At 38.0% G+C, this 16,364-nt stretch overlaps 1 protein-coding gene across 4 annotated transcripts in view; it reads left to right on the plus strand.

Moving 5' to 3' along the window:
• kalrna (kalirin RhoGEF kinase a) overlaps positions 1-16,364 on the plus strand; it is a 142,527-nt gene that overhangs the window by 69,800 nt on the left and 56,363 nt on the right. For all 4 annotated transcript variants that reach the window (XM_086090380.1, XM_086090381.1, XM_086090382.1 and 1 more), the window contains exons 20-37: positions 2,085-2,204; positions 2,512-2,580; positions 2,723-2,872; positions 2,945-3,094; positions 4,094-4,208; positions 5,371-5,486; positions 5,746-5,868; positions 6,331-6,513; positions 6,591-6,712; positions 8,999-9,065; positions 9,413-9,522; positions 11,807-11,876; positions 12,620-12,709; positions 13,558-13,650; positions 13,738-13,849; positions 14,031-14,221; positions 14,947-15,048; positions 15,123-15,262. In XM_086090380.1, the coding sequence (XP_085946506.1) occupies positions 2,085-2,204; positions 2,512-2,580; positions 2,723-2,872; positions 2,945-3,094; positions 4,094-4,208; positions 5,371-5,486; positions 5,746-5,868; positions 6,331-6,513; positions 6,591-6,712; positions 8,999-9,065; positions 9,413-9,522; positions 11,807-11,876; positions 12,620-12,709; positions 13,558-13,650; positions 13,738-13,849; positions 14,031-14,221; positions 14,947-15,048; positions 15,123-15,262 (2,123 nt within the window). The remainder of the gene's footprint in view (positions 1-2,084; positions 2,205-2,511; positions 2,581-2,722; positions 2,873-2,944; positions 3,095-4,093; positions 4,209-5,370; positions 5,487-5,745; positions 5,869-6,330; positions 6,514-6,590; positions 6,713-8,998; positions 9,066-9,412; positions 9,523-11,806; positions 11,877-12,619; positions 12,710-13,557; positions 13,651-13,737; positions 13,850-14,030; positions 14,222-14,946; positions 15,049-15,122; positions 15,263-16,364) is intronic.

The raw sequence follows: 16,364 nt of genomic DNA on the forward strand, positions 1-16,364 counted from the left end.
CTGATGAGGTAGTTTCATCTGTGAGCACAGAACTGTGATGAATCGCATGAAAACACCCTTTCAATCATAAAATAATGATCCTAAAATAGCAAGAATCACTCAGTAGAGTGCAAACTTCGGCCAAATCTGACAATCCTAATTTGGATTTAGCATTCTTGTCACACTTCCGAGGGTTGGAATCTTGGCTCCAGCCTTTCTGTATGGAGTTTTCATATTCTTCTTGTGCTTGTGTGGCTTTTTTTTCTGGGTTCTGCGGCTTCCTCCCACATTTCAAAATCATGCATGTTAGGCTTGCGACACACTGAGCATCGCGGCCAAAACTGGTTTTGTGGTTCAAACTTTTAATTGCTAGTGAACGGCGTCAGACATTCAACATTAATATGGGCCCCCCAAAAATGATTTTTTATATATTTTTTTTAACTGTAAATATGTATGTGAATCAATTAACGTGTGAATAAACTGCGAATGTACACAAATGTGAACCCAATTAAAATGAAGTTTGGATGTGTTAAACGGAAATTAAAAACAATACAATGGTATTCAATTACTTATGAACATACAAATGAATACGCTACAAAGACATAGTGAGACAGGTCTGGACTGCTGGCAGACCAGTGTAGTATTTGCACTCTTTTACTACAAAGCCACACTGTTGTAACACGTGCAAAATGTGGTTGGCATAAGCAAGACGTCCCTGAAAAAGTCGTTACTTAGATGGCAGCATATGTTTCTGCAAAACCCATATGTACCTTTCAGCATTAATTGTGCCTTCACCAATTTGCAAGTTACTCGTGCCATAGGCACTAATACACCCCCATACCATCACAGATGCTAGCTTTTGAACTTGGCGCTGATACAAGGATGATCCTTTTCCTGTTTGGCCCGGAGAACACGAGCTCCATGATTTCCAAAAACAATATGACATTTGGACTCGTCAGACCACAGCTCAATTTTCCATTTTGCGTCGGTCCATTTCAGAGTAGCATGTTACGGGTGTCAAATGTGAAAATTAGAGAATCTTTGTTAAGACAATAGTGTTTATCAGGATGAACATTAAATATCTTATTGTCTTTGTAGCGCAGTCAACTGAATATAGCTTTAAAATGATTTGCAAATAGTTCAGCATAGTTTACATGCTCAAAGAGAGTAGGAAGAAGTGCAAGAACTTATCTTGTCCTACCTGATATTACTCTGCTACTCATAATAGGGATGTGATACCACTTTTTTTTAGACTCACCGATACTGATACCAAGTGCTGAGACCATTAGTACTTATGATATATGTTTTCAAAAAACAATGAACAACAACAACAAAATACATTTACAGTGGGGTAAAAAAGTATTTGGCCAGTTTAGACTTCCTATTGGATCTTGGCCAAATCATTTTTTAATTTCCTTAAAATGTAATGAAATTAATGGCAATTATATATTTTTTGAATTTGCTCATAAAAGTCATTGTGCATAGAGCACACAATAAAATTAATTTCAAAACAATCGATACATAAGATGAAACAAATAATTCAGTGGCCAGAAAAAAAAAGTCCCAATCAAAATATGTGGTTTTACAACTTTTTAAGGAATAGAATGAAGTGCAATATCGACCATGTTAAGAATTTAGTGTGTGATGTTTAATTATATCTTGTTTTGAAACCCATGTTTTTAATTTGAAAGGCTGCTTTGTATAGGAATTAGTATACTTAAAACCAAAAGAAAAACGTAAAAGCCACATAACAAATATAATGTAGTGTGTATAAGAACTATAATTAGCGTCTGCGAGGGCCGTAACGGCACCGTTCTTTAATTAGCACCGCAAATCAAACGAGGCAATTAAGTGCACGGCAATCGTAAATATATTAAATAAATATCTAATGTTATATGTTTTTTAAATGTATTTATTTAATATATTTTATAAATTTATATATATATATACACACACACACACACACACAAATCATTCTATACTATTGTACACATTGATCCATTGACATGAAGCTTTGAGCATCCTAATAGTTGTCTTTTAGTGGAGGAAAAAAACAGTGCTCTTGCAGATGACATAACTTATCATCTCCTCTTCGTACCCTCAAGGTGCTTGGATGGATCCGTAATGGCGAGTCCATGTTGAACGCCAGCATGGTGAATGCCAGCTCGTTGTCTGAAGCAGAGCAGCTGCAGAGGGAGCATGAACAGTTCCAGATGGCGATAGAGGTTCGTTCATGTGCATACGCACATACTCACTCACATACGCAAACACACAACACCCACACACGTGCATAAAATGACGGCTTCTGCCAGTCTAACTGTACTTGAGCAATAATTGTTTTTGCATGTTTTCAACAGTAGCAGATGTGCAATCTGTTATACACCCACACACTCTTTTCAACTTAAAACACACTCACACAGGCACACACGTCAGTCACAACATTATGTACACATTGAATCAAATAATCTTGTCGGCTGTTGTTTCAATTCATTCATTAAATCATTTCCCATTATCCCTTATTTTCTCTTTTAGTCTCTCTTCCATGCTAACTCCCTCCAGAAGACCCATCAGAGTGCCCTGCAAGTTCAGCAGAAAGCAGAGGTGAGGTTTTCATGAACTAAAGTTAAATTAAATTAAAAGCAGCACCTGGAGACGTTTAAATGAAACATACACATCTATACATTTTCCTAATATATAATAAAGGGGAAAAGTGGAATTATTAATTAGGCCTCCCTGGTTCTAGATGATGCTTCAGGCCGGCCACTATGACCCAGAGGCCATTCGCAGCTGCGCTGAGAAAGTGGCCGTCCACTGGCAGCAGCTGATGCTGAAGATGGAGGACCGCCTGAAGCTCGTCAACGCCTCGGTGGCCTTCTACAAGACGTCTGAACAGGTATACATGCACGCTCGCTGGTGTCAGACTCACTCATAGCATCATTAATGAGGATGCTATGCACGTGTCTAGGTTTGCAGCGTGTTGGAGAGTCTGGAGCAGGAATACCGACGGGACGAGGACTGGTGCGGAACTCACGAAAAAGTGGGAACGCCAGCCGACTGTGACCACCTCGTGCCTCTGATCAGCAAACACTTGGAACAGAAGGAAGCCTTCCTTAAGGTCAGTTCACTAATCACGTATGGTGCGGAATTTGGACCCAAAAGCAGACAGGACACAGAAGTTGAAAAGCTTGTCTATACAAAAATGGATGCAGAACACAAAAATTCAAAATAACCACAAACAGCAGGGCTGGATGCAGATAGCCTTGAAGAAAGAACTTGACCAAGAAACAAAATACAAAAAAGGGGGACAAACACAGGTTCATAGCAACTGCATCACGAGGACCCAATCCAAAAATAAATAAAATAATAAATGAATACAACATTATACAGTAAGTAAGTGATATTAGTGTCTGAACTGTTGAATTGTTTCACTTAGTTAAAATTTATATATATATATATATATATATATATAATAATAAAATAAATATCATACAATATAATTTGCCATCATATCACATGAGACAATGAGCACTCGCCCTAGGCTACAATAAGATATGAAATAATGTAGCTAATATATGATATACGTAAAAAACAATATATTAAAACATGAAATGATGGCAATGAAGATAGGATACGTAATGATAATATGGGATGCCATATCATGCAATTGCATCTAGTGGTTAAATGACGACTTAATATGGTATGACCAAATAATTGGTTACTGTTACATAAAATACGATAAACTATGCATTATATAATGTTATGTGTGTGAAATGTGCGAAAAAGTCAGTAAGAGATCTTCTGATAACACCTGACATAATAGTAAGATACGACATGATGCAATAAATATAATAAGGTACGATACTGTGTGATACGATCCGATTACATAAGATTTGATATTATACAATTAATGTGCTTAAGCTATAAGAATAATAAATAAGGTAAGTATGATATAATAAAGTTAAAATAATACCTGATATAAAAATACATAAATATAGATTTATTTATAATAAATAATAATAACTAAAATAATAAACTTAAACTTAATGATGATGTGAGCATTTCATGTGTAGCAGAAGTATGTTAACTTTTTAATCAGCATGTTGCTGGTCCTCAGGCATGCACACTGGCCCGGAGGAACGCCGAGGTTTTCCTCAAGTACATCCACAGGAACAACGTGAGCATCCCAGGAGCCGCCAGTCATGCAAGAGGGCCTGAGCAGCAGGTCAAAGGTAAGACGGCACAAATTTACACAACCGGAAAATTATAATACAGTTCTAGCGTGACTTACAAGTTTCATTCATTTTGTGACCAAGGTCGATACTCAAATTACTTGTACCTCAAATCAATTTTCCCCAGTGAAATAAATTGAAATTCTATTCATCCAATGGCGCATACATTCCAAATCTTTGACCACAAGACAAATTAATTGAGGAAAATAACAGAGATGATTTGCCAAGGAAGCATGACAACGTGAGATACAAAGTTAACAAAAGCACACCAACAAATAGTGAAAGCCAATAACAGGTGAAACAGTAAGAAACTAGCAGAGAGAAGACACACTCTTTAAAAAGAAGTCAACCTTAAGCATTTCTTGACAATAATATGTTATATGTGACCTCACTCGTCTAAAAATGGCATTCTGATTAATATTATATTTGTGGAAGAAGAGTTATGATCTCAGGGGGTGGCCATTTTGCCACTTGCTGTCGACTGAAGATGATATCAATGTTGCTCAGGGCTCAGGCAACAACCAATCACAGCTCACCTGTTTTCTGAAAGTGAGGAACAACTGAGGTAACAAGCAATCGCAGCTCAGTTTTGTCATCTTCAGTCGACAGCAAGTAGCAAAATGGCCGCCCCTGAGATTGATAAAAACGGCTGGATTTTGCTTCTTAACTCATATTTCACTCACGCAATATTAACCAGTGTGGCTTCATAGAACATATTATGGTCCCCAAAAAATTTGGGGATTGACTTTCCCCTAAAAACTGTTGGGTCATGCTAACTTATTTACTGTCTATCCAGTGCATGGGGTTGAGGATTTTACCCAGTACTTTGGGTCAAGATTTTGATCCGACAATGGGTGAAAAAATAATAATAATAAAAACTACACATACTGATGAGTTAAAGCCACCGAAAATTGGGTTACCAGGTTATCAGTATAGCTGTGGTTAAAAATAATGTTACATATATTACCAACATTTTCTAAGAAGACACAGCTCGCATTATCTTCTGCACTTAAGAGCCCAGATGATTGTCATTTTCACATAAACAGATAACCAGAATCATGACAATGAATCCGTTCATTTTTGTCAAGTTTAGAAAACTACCAGTAGCACTGTGTTGCAAAGTATGAGCAATCAACCGAGGCAAGACTTGTTTTGTTTTCAGCTATTCTGAATGAGCTGCTGCAGAGGGAGAACAGAGTCCTGCACTTCTGGACTCTGAAGAAGAGAAGGCTGGACCAGTGTCAACAGTATCTCGTCTTTGAACACAGTGCCAAGCAGGTGTGTGTGTGTGTGTGTGTGTGTGTGTGTGTGTGTGTGTGTGTGTGTGTGTGTGTGTGTGTGTGTGTGTGTGTGTGTGTGTGTGTGTGTGTGTGTGTGTGTGTGTGTGTGCGCGTGCGTGCGTGTGCGTGCGCAAACCTTGAGCTAAAGTGCAGCACCAAAGAGACATCTGGTGTATTTTATGATGGGAACATTTTTTTAAGAGCGACCATCATATAATAAATTTTGTATTTGTGCATGTGTGCATGCGTGTGCGCAGGCTCTAGAATGGATCCAGGAGACAGGTGAGGTTTACCTGGCTACGCACGTGTCATCTGGTGACGGCAGCAAGGAAACACAGCAGCTCCTCAACGACCATCATCACTTTCGACTCAATGCCAAGGTACATTTTGTGCGTGTGTACGTGTGTGCGTGCGCGCGCGCGTGTGTGTGTGTGTGTGTGTTGCTATTGGCCTGCCATGTCACTTCATTAAATACTCCTCCACATCTGTTCTAATGGGATCCAGAATAATTTCATATTATTATTATTATTATAAGAAAAAAATGCATCATAATTTTACATAAGGAAAACAAAAATGGATGCATGACATGATGCATGGCGCTCATGTAAACTTTTTTACACAAATGACAATTATCTGGAGAAAAAATACCAGTTTATTCTCATGAGATTACATTTTTTTCATCTAAAAAAAGTGTTGTATCCCCAAAAAAAGTTGCGCTACCTAGTGGTGGAGTTGAAAATTTGTCAAAGTGGATGGGGATACCTTCTTTAATCCACGTTGAGAGCCCAAATACTTTGTAAAACACAAACGTGAGCCAAATGTTTGTGTGCTTGTGCCACCAGCAAACAAAGGAGAAGGTGAAGCTCCTCATCCAGCTGGCCGACAACCTTGTGGAGAAAGGTCACGTCCACGTTGTGGAGCTGAAGCGATGGGTGAGCACGGTAGACCGCCGCTACCGCGATTTCTCCCTGCGAATGGTCAAGTATCAGGAGAGCCTAGAGAGGAGCCTGGGCGTCTCCTCCGAGGTGGGAATATCCCCGCGGTTACACTTGTCATACATGTAAATGTATAGTCATGGAATGCTTTTTGTTTTCATCTTCAGGACAACAAGGACTTAGAGTTGGATATTATTCCCGCCAGCTTGTCAGATGACCCAGAGATCAAATTGCGGGAGCCCAACGATGAGGTAAACGAGGAGAAGAGGAAGTCGGCGAGGAAGAAAGAGTGAGTACAAACTAGAGTCATGAGTCAGCATGTTTGCTGCAAAATCGTCTCTTTAACTGAACTTGCAATGTGAACACAAATTGGTCCAGGTTCGCTCTGCCTTGTATTAGCAAGTGTGAAATACATTCCAAATGGATCTCTATGGAATTCACATCCCCGCAATCCGGACTTGCAGGCATCCTCACAATTCAATGGGTCACATCTGTTCAGTGACTGCACAAGTTTTCACCCGTTACGCAGGTGATCTGGGTCAATGCGGACTTCCGTTGATCTCAGTGCAACTTTTGACACTGTTGACCACCAAATTCTTCTTGTCAGACTGGAAAAGGGGGTGAGACTTTCAGGTACGGTCCTCAGCTGGTTCAGATAGTATCTTAAGGTCAGGGGTGATGTTGGTTCCCAGTTCCCCAGGGTTTGATACTTGGACCACTTTTATTTAACCTATACATGCTTCTGCTGGGTCAGGTCATTCACAACAATGATAATGATAATTTACTTCCCAAAAATGTATATATGATCCCATAGATGGATGCAATCTAATTTCCTTAAGATAAACTAAGACTGAACTGAAGTTATTGTTTTTGGCAACCAAAACGAAAGGAAAGTGTTTAGTGACCAGCTCGATTCTAGAGGTATAAAGACAAAACCTCAAGTTAAACGCAACGCATTCAGTGCGTAGTGATGTAGAATGGCGGCTGGCTCTCTACCGAGCAATGTGAAACGTCCATAAAGAAAGTATGGTAAGCCTCCGTTACGATCAAAAATCTTGAATGCGTCTGGTGAATGAGGAGAGCACGGCGTGGGAGAAAGTGACTTTCCCGATTGCATGTTGTTTCTTTAGGAACGCTACGAGGCTTAACTTGCTTTCTTTATAGACGTTTCCCATTGCTCGGCAGAGCCGCCGCCATTCTACGTCACTATGCACGGAATGCGACGTAAATAACAATGGCGGCGCACTTCCAAATAAAGTTTCTACAAAATATATTTAAACTGGAATAGATTTTTGAAAAAAGAATCTAATAGTTATGTTAGTAACAACCAAATAAATAATATAGAGCACACTTCTCATGATGGTTCCATTTATGTGAAACACAGCGACTAAAAGCAGCTTCACCCCGTTTAATCCTGACTGATCATATAGCCAACTGATCACTTCCAAGGGATCTCAGTAACAACCAAATAAATAGTATAGAGCAAACTTGTCATGACAGTCGGGGTTCCTTTGAAATGCCCCCCAACCCTAAGCCACTTTCAAGTCACTGTTGAAAAAAAAAAAGTGTTTGCCTGGGCTTTTTCTGTTTCTAATGTAGTATAGCTGCGGTCTTTTATTTAGATCCTTTGCATGATGTGCCCTTTGTTTTATTTATTATTTTAATCATTGATTTATATCTTGGTATTTTACTCATTAATTAATTAGTGTTTTACGTGTTGTTCACTTTCCTGTTTTCTGTGAAGCACTTCGAATTGCCTCTGTGTATGAAAGGTGCCTTGCTTTGCCTACAAGTAACTTATGTGACCACTTGGCAATAAGTTCAGTTTTCTTCTTTTTTTTCTTCTTTTTGTTTTGTTTTTAGTTTTATGGGTTTTACCATTTTCTCCTTTGGATTATCATGGCATGGCTTTACTTACAGTGTACATATAGCTACATATACACAGTAAAGCCTATAGAGTACATTTGACTCTATTGAGAGTGGGACAAAATACTCAGTTTTTTAGAGTAATATTTACACTTTGAAGAGTTAATTTATTGGGAAAAAAAAGTCACTCAAGGGTTGAGGAACAAACTCACGACTGTCAGCTTGGGAGACTGCCACACTGCCACCCGAGCTATGCCCCTCCTACTGTTTACTTATATCCAAGAGGAGACCATTGTTTTTGGAGGTACGAAGATTACATCTGACATGAGCCATCCGCTAACACACAGCAGGAGCTGCGTAGCTCAGGGAGTAAATCGGCTGTCTCCCAAGCTGAAAGTCGTGAGTTCGTTCCTCGACCCTTGAATGACTTTTATTTTATTTTTTTCCAATTCTTTATTTTACTCTCTTCCAAGTGTAAATTTTATCCTACTCTAAAACTGGGTCTATTTAGTCCCACTCTAAATAGAGTCAAATTTACTCTTCAGAATTGACTGTGTATGTAAAGACATATACTGGTACTTATACACAGAGCAATAATCTCATCTTGTCTCATATAACATTTTTGTATTTTACTTCTTAAAATTATTGTTTGCATTCTGATATTTTCCGTTTCAATTGGGCTCTATATGTAAAAATCATCTTTCTTTAGATTCATCATGGCCGAGCTCCTGCAGACAGAGAAGACCTACGTCAGAGATCTCCAGGAATGTCTGGAGGTGAGAAAACCAGCCTTAAAAACACTTCCTTCCTGTCTACCATTTTAAAAACAACATAAAATATTTTCAGGTTGCTATGTATATCACATCTGATCCAGATTTGACATTTGGCAGCAATTTTGAAAATCCTTTAAAAACATATGACTCCTTGTAAAATGTCATGTGATCAGATTGTAATTTGTTGTATTTATGTTGGATCTTAAGACATTGTACCTCTTTTAACCATAAAGTAACTATTTGTATATTATTTAGATAAGTATTTAAGCCTTGGTGGAGGTCCTGTGTTTTTACTGATAGTGCTTTTGTAAGAGCAAATGTTAACGGATAGTCATACCTGTATATTCCAGACCTACTTGTGTGAGATGACCAGGGGCGGGGATGAGATCCCGCCTGCCATCGCCAATAAGGAGCACGTCATCTTTGGCAACATGCAGGAGATCTATGACTTCCACAACAAGTGAGGGACTTTGAAAAATGATTTCTTCATTTGCATGTGATTGCTATTTAGGAATGGAATGCACTTTATTACATATTGTTATTTTTAGAAGGGCAAAACACAGGTAGACTCAAATGTTTAAGAACACTAGTGGACCCTAAACCTTTACATGAGGAACTCCACGCAAAATTGTGTGAATTTTGGACAATTGTTGTACAGAATTATGTAGTACGTTACAAATTACTGTACATGGACAAATGTTGGGACCTACAACAGCTTCCACTTTTGTAGCTCTCACAAGATTTAAGTGTGTCACTGAAGTTGCTAATTACAAAGTAATCATATCCATATTTTCCGTCTAATATATAGCCTTTAAATAGAGTTGTTTTAAAAGAGTGTTTTCAGGGAGGAAAAGAGATCATAGGCTTTTTTTTTCTGACCTAAAATTTTGTTTTTATGGCAGTGCATTGTTTTTTTACGAAACGGCCATGTCCCCAGCCAAATTGGTTTTTCGTGTATTTATGGAGATTTGTCCACTCACTGATAATTGGGAATGGGAAGAATTTTGAGGCAATATAAATGGTCTTGCATGATCTTTCTGTCATCAAGCATAGTTTTTGAATGGAAAAATATCAACTTTTTCATGGGGAAATTATCCTGCTTGAACAAAAATCCCTCATTTAGAGGCTAAAACATTGTTGTATCCTTTTAGTAATCCCATGTAATGTTTTGTATTTTAATGGCAAATATATTTCACTTCTTGACTTTTCAAACCAAATGCATCATTTTAGTGACAATATAGCAATTTGTTTTCAAACTGACTCTGCTACAATCTTTAGTTTATCCGAAAGGGTGTTTGGTCATTCACACCGAAGTCATCCAAACATGCTTTTATGGTCCTTGCTTTGTGCACTGGGGAGTAGGACAAAAACAAAACTTCCACTAACCATTTCCATAAAGTTGAAAGAATACAATTGTCCATAACGTCTTGATAAGACAAACAATTAAGAATTAAACTGTCTAAACCTCAGAATTAGTAGATGGTGTAGTCCACACCATCTGACTGATAAGTCCGGCAACACTGATGAATCCGGTGCATGCATCAAGCTCGTAAAGCAAACCTCGTTTTGGTGCGCATATCACGTGACCGATACAGCCGCTGAACTTTATAAGGAAGCGCATCTGTCAGTGGGTTGCGTCTCCCTTCAAGTCAGTGTGATAGGGAACCCGGAAGGGGAAGAAAGGATTTCACCATGTGGGCCAATTTTGATCTCATATCGGCAAATATTTTCCTGTTTCAGGGTTTCTATCTCCGTACCTTCCCAGTACGTGATCCTCCTCTCCTTAGCCAGTACTGTGGGCATTTAGCTCAATGGTTAATACTCTTAAAGTCTCTTGCTAAATTGTAAAACTCCATGCATTTCATTTATGCACTTACCTTACCTTACTTACTGTTTACATTATGCATTTAATTTATGTATTTAATTTATTAGTTTTTTTTTGTTTGTTTTTTGTTTAGGCATTTCTGAATTATGAGCCCACATATGTATTTCACTCATATTTTCACATTAACAAATGTTCACATTATTTATTGACTGTATCTAAAAATATCAAAAACATTCAGATTTTAAATGAAAAAATGAATACAATAGAAAATACAATGACTTAAATTATTGTATGAGGTCATCAAATCAGTGTTGGTGGGTCTGTTAATTAGGTTGCCTGTAGGGATTATTTATAAGGTCCAGCGTGTGAGTATTCAGTCACACAGTATTGACACAAAGACAGTGTCGTAACGGTACATGAGGCATCATCAACCCGTCACTCGTGTGGACCCAAATGCAGGGAAGCAGGAGGTCATGCAGATATGTGCTAAAAAGAAAAAAGAAAAAAAGAGTTATTTAATTAAACAAAAAGGAAAAGCAAAACAAGTGTGTGTAACTGCTCCCCTGAATGCTTATTTGGTTGTGTTATGAAGATGAAATCCATCTAAAAAACTCAAATTAGTGAGAGTACAACTCTTTACAAAGCAAATTTGTTTCTGCCTCTGTGATGTGGAAACTTTGTCGCTTTTCAACATGAACTTCAAGTGAACTAGTGTATTTTTCATCTGTTAGATTTCATCTTTAAATACATTATTTCCCAAAGCTTCTGGCCTTCACTGGCAATTTTCTTCTTGTTGGGTATTTGTCAGGACATGCTTGTTTTTGATGGACTACAGGCTTATGAAAGTAGTGCTGAATAAGGGCCCAGTGTGCTCATTGAGAACATATGACTACTATGTTTGTTCTGTGTGCACTTGCAGTATTTTCTTGAAGGAGCTTGTCAACTATGAGCAGCTGCCCGAGGATGTGGGCCATTGCTTCGTCACCTGGGTATGACTATTTGTATTCATTTGTTTAATATTAAGACTAGGGGTGTCAAAATGAGTGTGTTCATTTTAAGTTAATTTTAAGTTACTTTAACGCTACTAATGTTTTTAACACGTGATTAATGACCGCCCCTCTTTTGGAAAGCCTGTATTGGGGGAATTCCAGTCACAAAGCAGCAGACACATCCACATCAAAATTTTGCAGCAATAAATGTAATAATAATGCATAATGATTTGTGGAGACTGGGGTCAAGTTGTATTTTACCATTTTAAAAATGTGCAGAATTTCACAAGTTACGTCATGTTAAAGATTAGATAGCTCTTAATATGAAAAAAAATGCACTGATTTGTCATCGTCTTACAAATGCAATTATGACATCTAGTAGCAGAATAATGACCTCATCACAAATCGATATCATACTTGTTTTTTACAGTACAGTCCATCTTTTTAATTTTAACGCAATTTTATGAATTATTATGAAACTACTGTATTAATGACTAAAAGATGCAGCCATATTTCTATTGGTTTACATTTTTTTCCACTTTTATGTTAACAAGAGTATGAAAGCTTTGGAAAAAATACTTTTGTACATTCAGAACATATATTTAATTTGTGATTAATCGTGAGTTAACTATTGAAGTAATGCGATTATTTACGATTACAAATTGTAATCGCCTGACACCCCTAATTAAAACTAATCACTTAAGACAAATGACCATCATCGAATTCCTTCTGATTTGATGCAGGCTGATAAATTCCACATTTACGTGGATTACTGCAAGAACAAACCGGATTCTAGCCAGCTCATCCTAGAGCACGCCGGCACCTTTTTTGATGTAAGTATTTTAGTTTGTTGATTACGCCTCTACCTATACTTGAAGTAATTACATGAATAGTCTCCAGCTCACCTGTTACCATAAAGAGAACATGAGCTATAGGAAATGGATGGAAGAAACACATTTAAATAAATAAAAGTAAATATTTATCTGTATGTCAGGGGGGCAGACGGTGAGTGACATAGTGGTTAGCACATCTGTGTCACACAGTCCAAAGGGTTTAGGGTTTGAATCTCGGTTCAGGTTCCCGTGTGGTGCTTCTCCCTGTGCTTGCGTGGCTTTTCTCAGAGTACTCCGATTTCCTCACGCATTCCAAAAAATGCAGGTTAGGTTTAGTGAAGATTCTAAATTGTCCTTCCTTGTGCATACAGCATGAATGCTTGTTTGTCTGTACCTGCCCTTTGATTGGTTGGTGATTAGGTCAAAGTATTCTCCTCCTCTAACCCAAACTCAGCTGGGATTAACGGCAGGACAAGCGCTATAAAAAATAGCAATCTACATAAAACAAATGTTTAGTGGTACAGTGATGAATTTGTAGTTACCTTAATTTTCCAGCAGAGGGTAGTATTGCAATGTAAGCTATCAGTATCCGCTATCACAGCGCTTTTTTAAGAGTATAATTACAATAAAACATCCATAAAAGAAAAATCAATGATATTAATTATAAATATAATTATGATTATACATGTATTATATACATATGTTTATATTTCAATATGTACATAGAAATATGTATGCACATACATGTAAAGTTACAAGTCTAAATAATTTTGTATTGTTGGCGTTGTAAATGTTTTTGCATTTGAGTGCTGTCATCATTTGTGATTCTCTGTGTACGGCGTGAGCAGGACATCCAGCAGCGACGCGGCCTGGCTAACTCTATCTCGTCTTACCTCATCAAGCCAGTGCAGAGAATCACTAAGTACCAGCTGCTGCTCAAGGTGGGACAGGCGTCAGAGTAATAATAGAAGTCATATTATAACTATGTTGACGGTGACGAATACTGCATGTAAAACGGTGTGCTGTAGGAGTTGCTGTCCTGTTGCGAGGAAGGTAAAGGGGAGATTAAAGATGGTCTGGAGGTCATGCTCAGCGTGCCCAAGAGAGCAAACGATGCCATGCACCTCGCCATGTTGGAAGGTACCAGCCCAGCCACCGCAATACAAAACACTTGTATAATAATAGATGCAACACCTCAATCACTGTTTTAGAAACTAGCTTGGCTCAAATGCACAAATTAAAGTCTTTCAGTTTCCTTTCTAATAAACCTTGACTTGTAATAAGGCTCAAGTTGATATGATGTCACTGTCTTCCCCTCCAGGTTTTGAGGAAAACTTGGAGGTGCAGGGCGAGTTGATCCTACAGGACAGTTTCCAGGTTTGGGATCCGCGCTCGCTCATCCGAAAGGGGCGGGACCGACACCTCTTCCTGTTTGAATTCTCGCTGGTCTTCAGCAAGGAGTTCAAAGACTCGGCGGGCAGAACCAAGTACCAGTACAAACACAGACTACTGGTGAGTGTGGTCCACTTCAAATAATTGTTGCCTTTACATTTAATTTTTTTCATTTTCATCAGATTTTTTTATTTCACTCTTTAAAAAAAGAAATGAAAAGGGGACAGAAAGAAGTTAAACTTGTGATATCTGCCCTTGACCAGCATAGAATGAATGACAAGACGTTTTCAACATAACAATTTTACAAATTAATTCAACAGCAAGATTTTGTGCTATATATGTATTTTTTGTTAGTACCGTAATTGTGCTTTTATACATTTAAAAAAAATACAATTAGACTGAGATGTTTTGATTTTACAATCCTTGAAGACACCTTGAATTGAAATACATCTTTTTTTTTTGTTTTGTTCTGTGTTTAGGTATGGGGAAAAACTGTTCTTGTTCATTTGTACTCACTTTCCCTTTTTTTAAATCTGATTTGCAGTTTTTTGGTAAAATGTCATGATGGGCTTTATACATTATTTTAAGGCAGTTATACTCCATCAATTCATAAAATTTTAAAGTTTTTAGTTGTATAAATATTGGGTTAGTGTGATCTCTATCAAAATCCGAAAACAAGTCGAATAGCACATTTCTGTAGAAGAATCTCAAAAAGAACTACAAAAACATTGGTTACTGTAGATGTGAGTTAGCACTGGCAGTTGACTTTTGGAGTATCAGCGGCGTAACAGAAGATGGCTTTTATAAATTTATATTTGATGTCACCTTCTTCATTTCTACTGCAGACATCAGAGTTGGGGGTGACGGAGCACATAGAAGGTGATCCATGTAAATTTGCACTCTGGGCTGGGCGAACCCCCTCCTCCGATAATAAAACTGTACTGAAGGCAAGTAGACAATGAATGTTTATTATGTATAGTAAAAAAATATATATTCTGTAAATTTTTTGGTTCTCATGCAGGCATCCAATGTTGAAGCCAAACAAGAGTGGATAAAGAACATCAGGGAGGTGATCCAGGAGAGAATGACTCACATGAAGGGGGCCCTGAAGGAGCCCGTTCAGCTACCCAAAACTGCAACACTCACCAAACCTCGCAAAAGGTGACATATTTATGACTTAACATAAAACAAGAACCAGGATTTCAATTTTAATGCTTGTCATCACAGCTATCCCCTCAGACCCATCAAACATGCTGCCTGTTGCATAGCGCTAAAATCTGATTGTGTTTGTAAATTGTCACATCTTCCAAAAGAAATACATTTTATTGAATAACTTTTACAGATTATACAATCCAGTGAACCTCCATTCATCACAATGGATAAATTGCAGACCTACCCATGCTAGGTGAAAATCACACAAATCTTTCTTTGGTGGTTCAGCTTGATGATGGACTCCCTCAACATTCCTTCACAGTTTCAGATTTTTGTGGGAATGCTAAACAACATTCCCACATATGTTGTTATTTTTAACCTTTATTATTATTATCAGGCACTTTTTGTTCTCCACACTTTTTTGCCGTGTAACAACTCCCACATAATACTTTCAATTTACACCGTTCACATTTCTAATAACTTGCAAATAACTTGCTTAAAAAATTCACGCCTCCCGGGGTATATAAATCATCTGATTCCATATTACTTACAGTATTCGCACAATTTAACATAAAATATCAACTTTTCACCATTCGTTTTCAATGGGTACCACTTTCCATTCCCACTTCCATACATACAACTGATCATTATTGCCAGGTGTCTGTTACTGCTTGGTGGCGCAGTTGGTAAAATACATTGTCCAGTTACCAGGAGGTCACAGGTTTGAATCCCACCTCTGACTGTACATTGCAAATATATCCATGCCCATTATGCTAAGTGTATGTATACCAACTGAATATCATATCAGGAAATGGTTTATAATGTTACTGAAATTATTAACTCATAAAGTGCCATTGACGGCTATACACGTCAAAGATCCATTTTAACTGGACTGGCAGTGAATGTGTTAAATGCATGATATCAAATGTATTTTAATCCATCCATCCATTTTCTGAACCGCTTGTCCTCACAAGGGTTGCAGGGGGCGCTGGAGCCTATCCCAGCTGGCTTCGGGCAGTAGGCGGGGTACACGCTGAACTGGTTGCCAGCCAGTCGCAGGGCCCACATAGACGAACAACCATCCACACTCACAATATGGATTATAATTTCG

Source organism: Leptonotus elevatus, chromosome 12, assembly GCF_054856555.1.
Source record: "Leptonotus elevatus isolate MCC_2025b chromosome 12, RoL_Lele_1.0, whole genome shotgun sequence".
In the NCBI taxonomy this organism is placed as follows: Eukaryota; Metazoa; Chordata; class Actinopteri; order Syngnathiformes; family Syngnathidae; genus Leptonotus; species Leptonotus elevatus.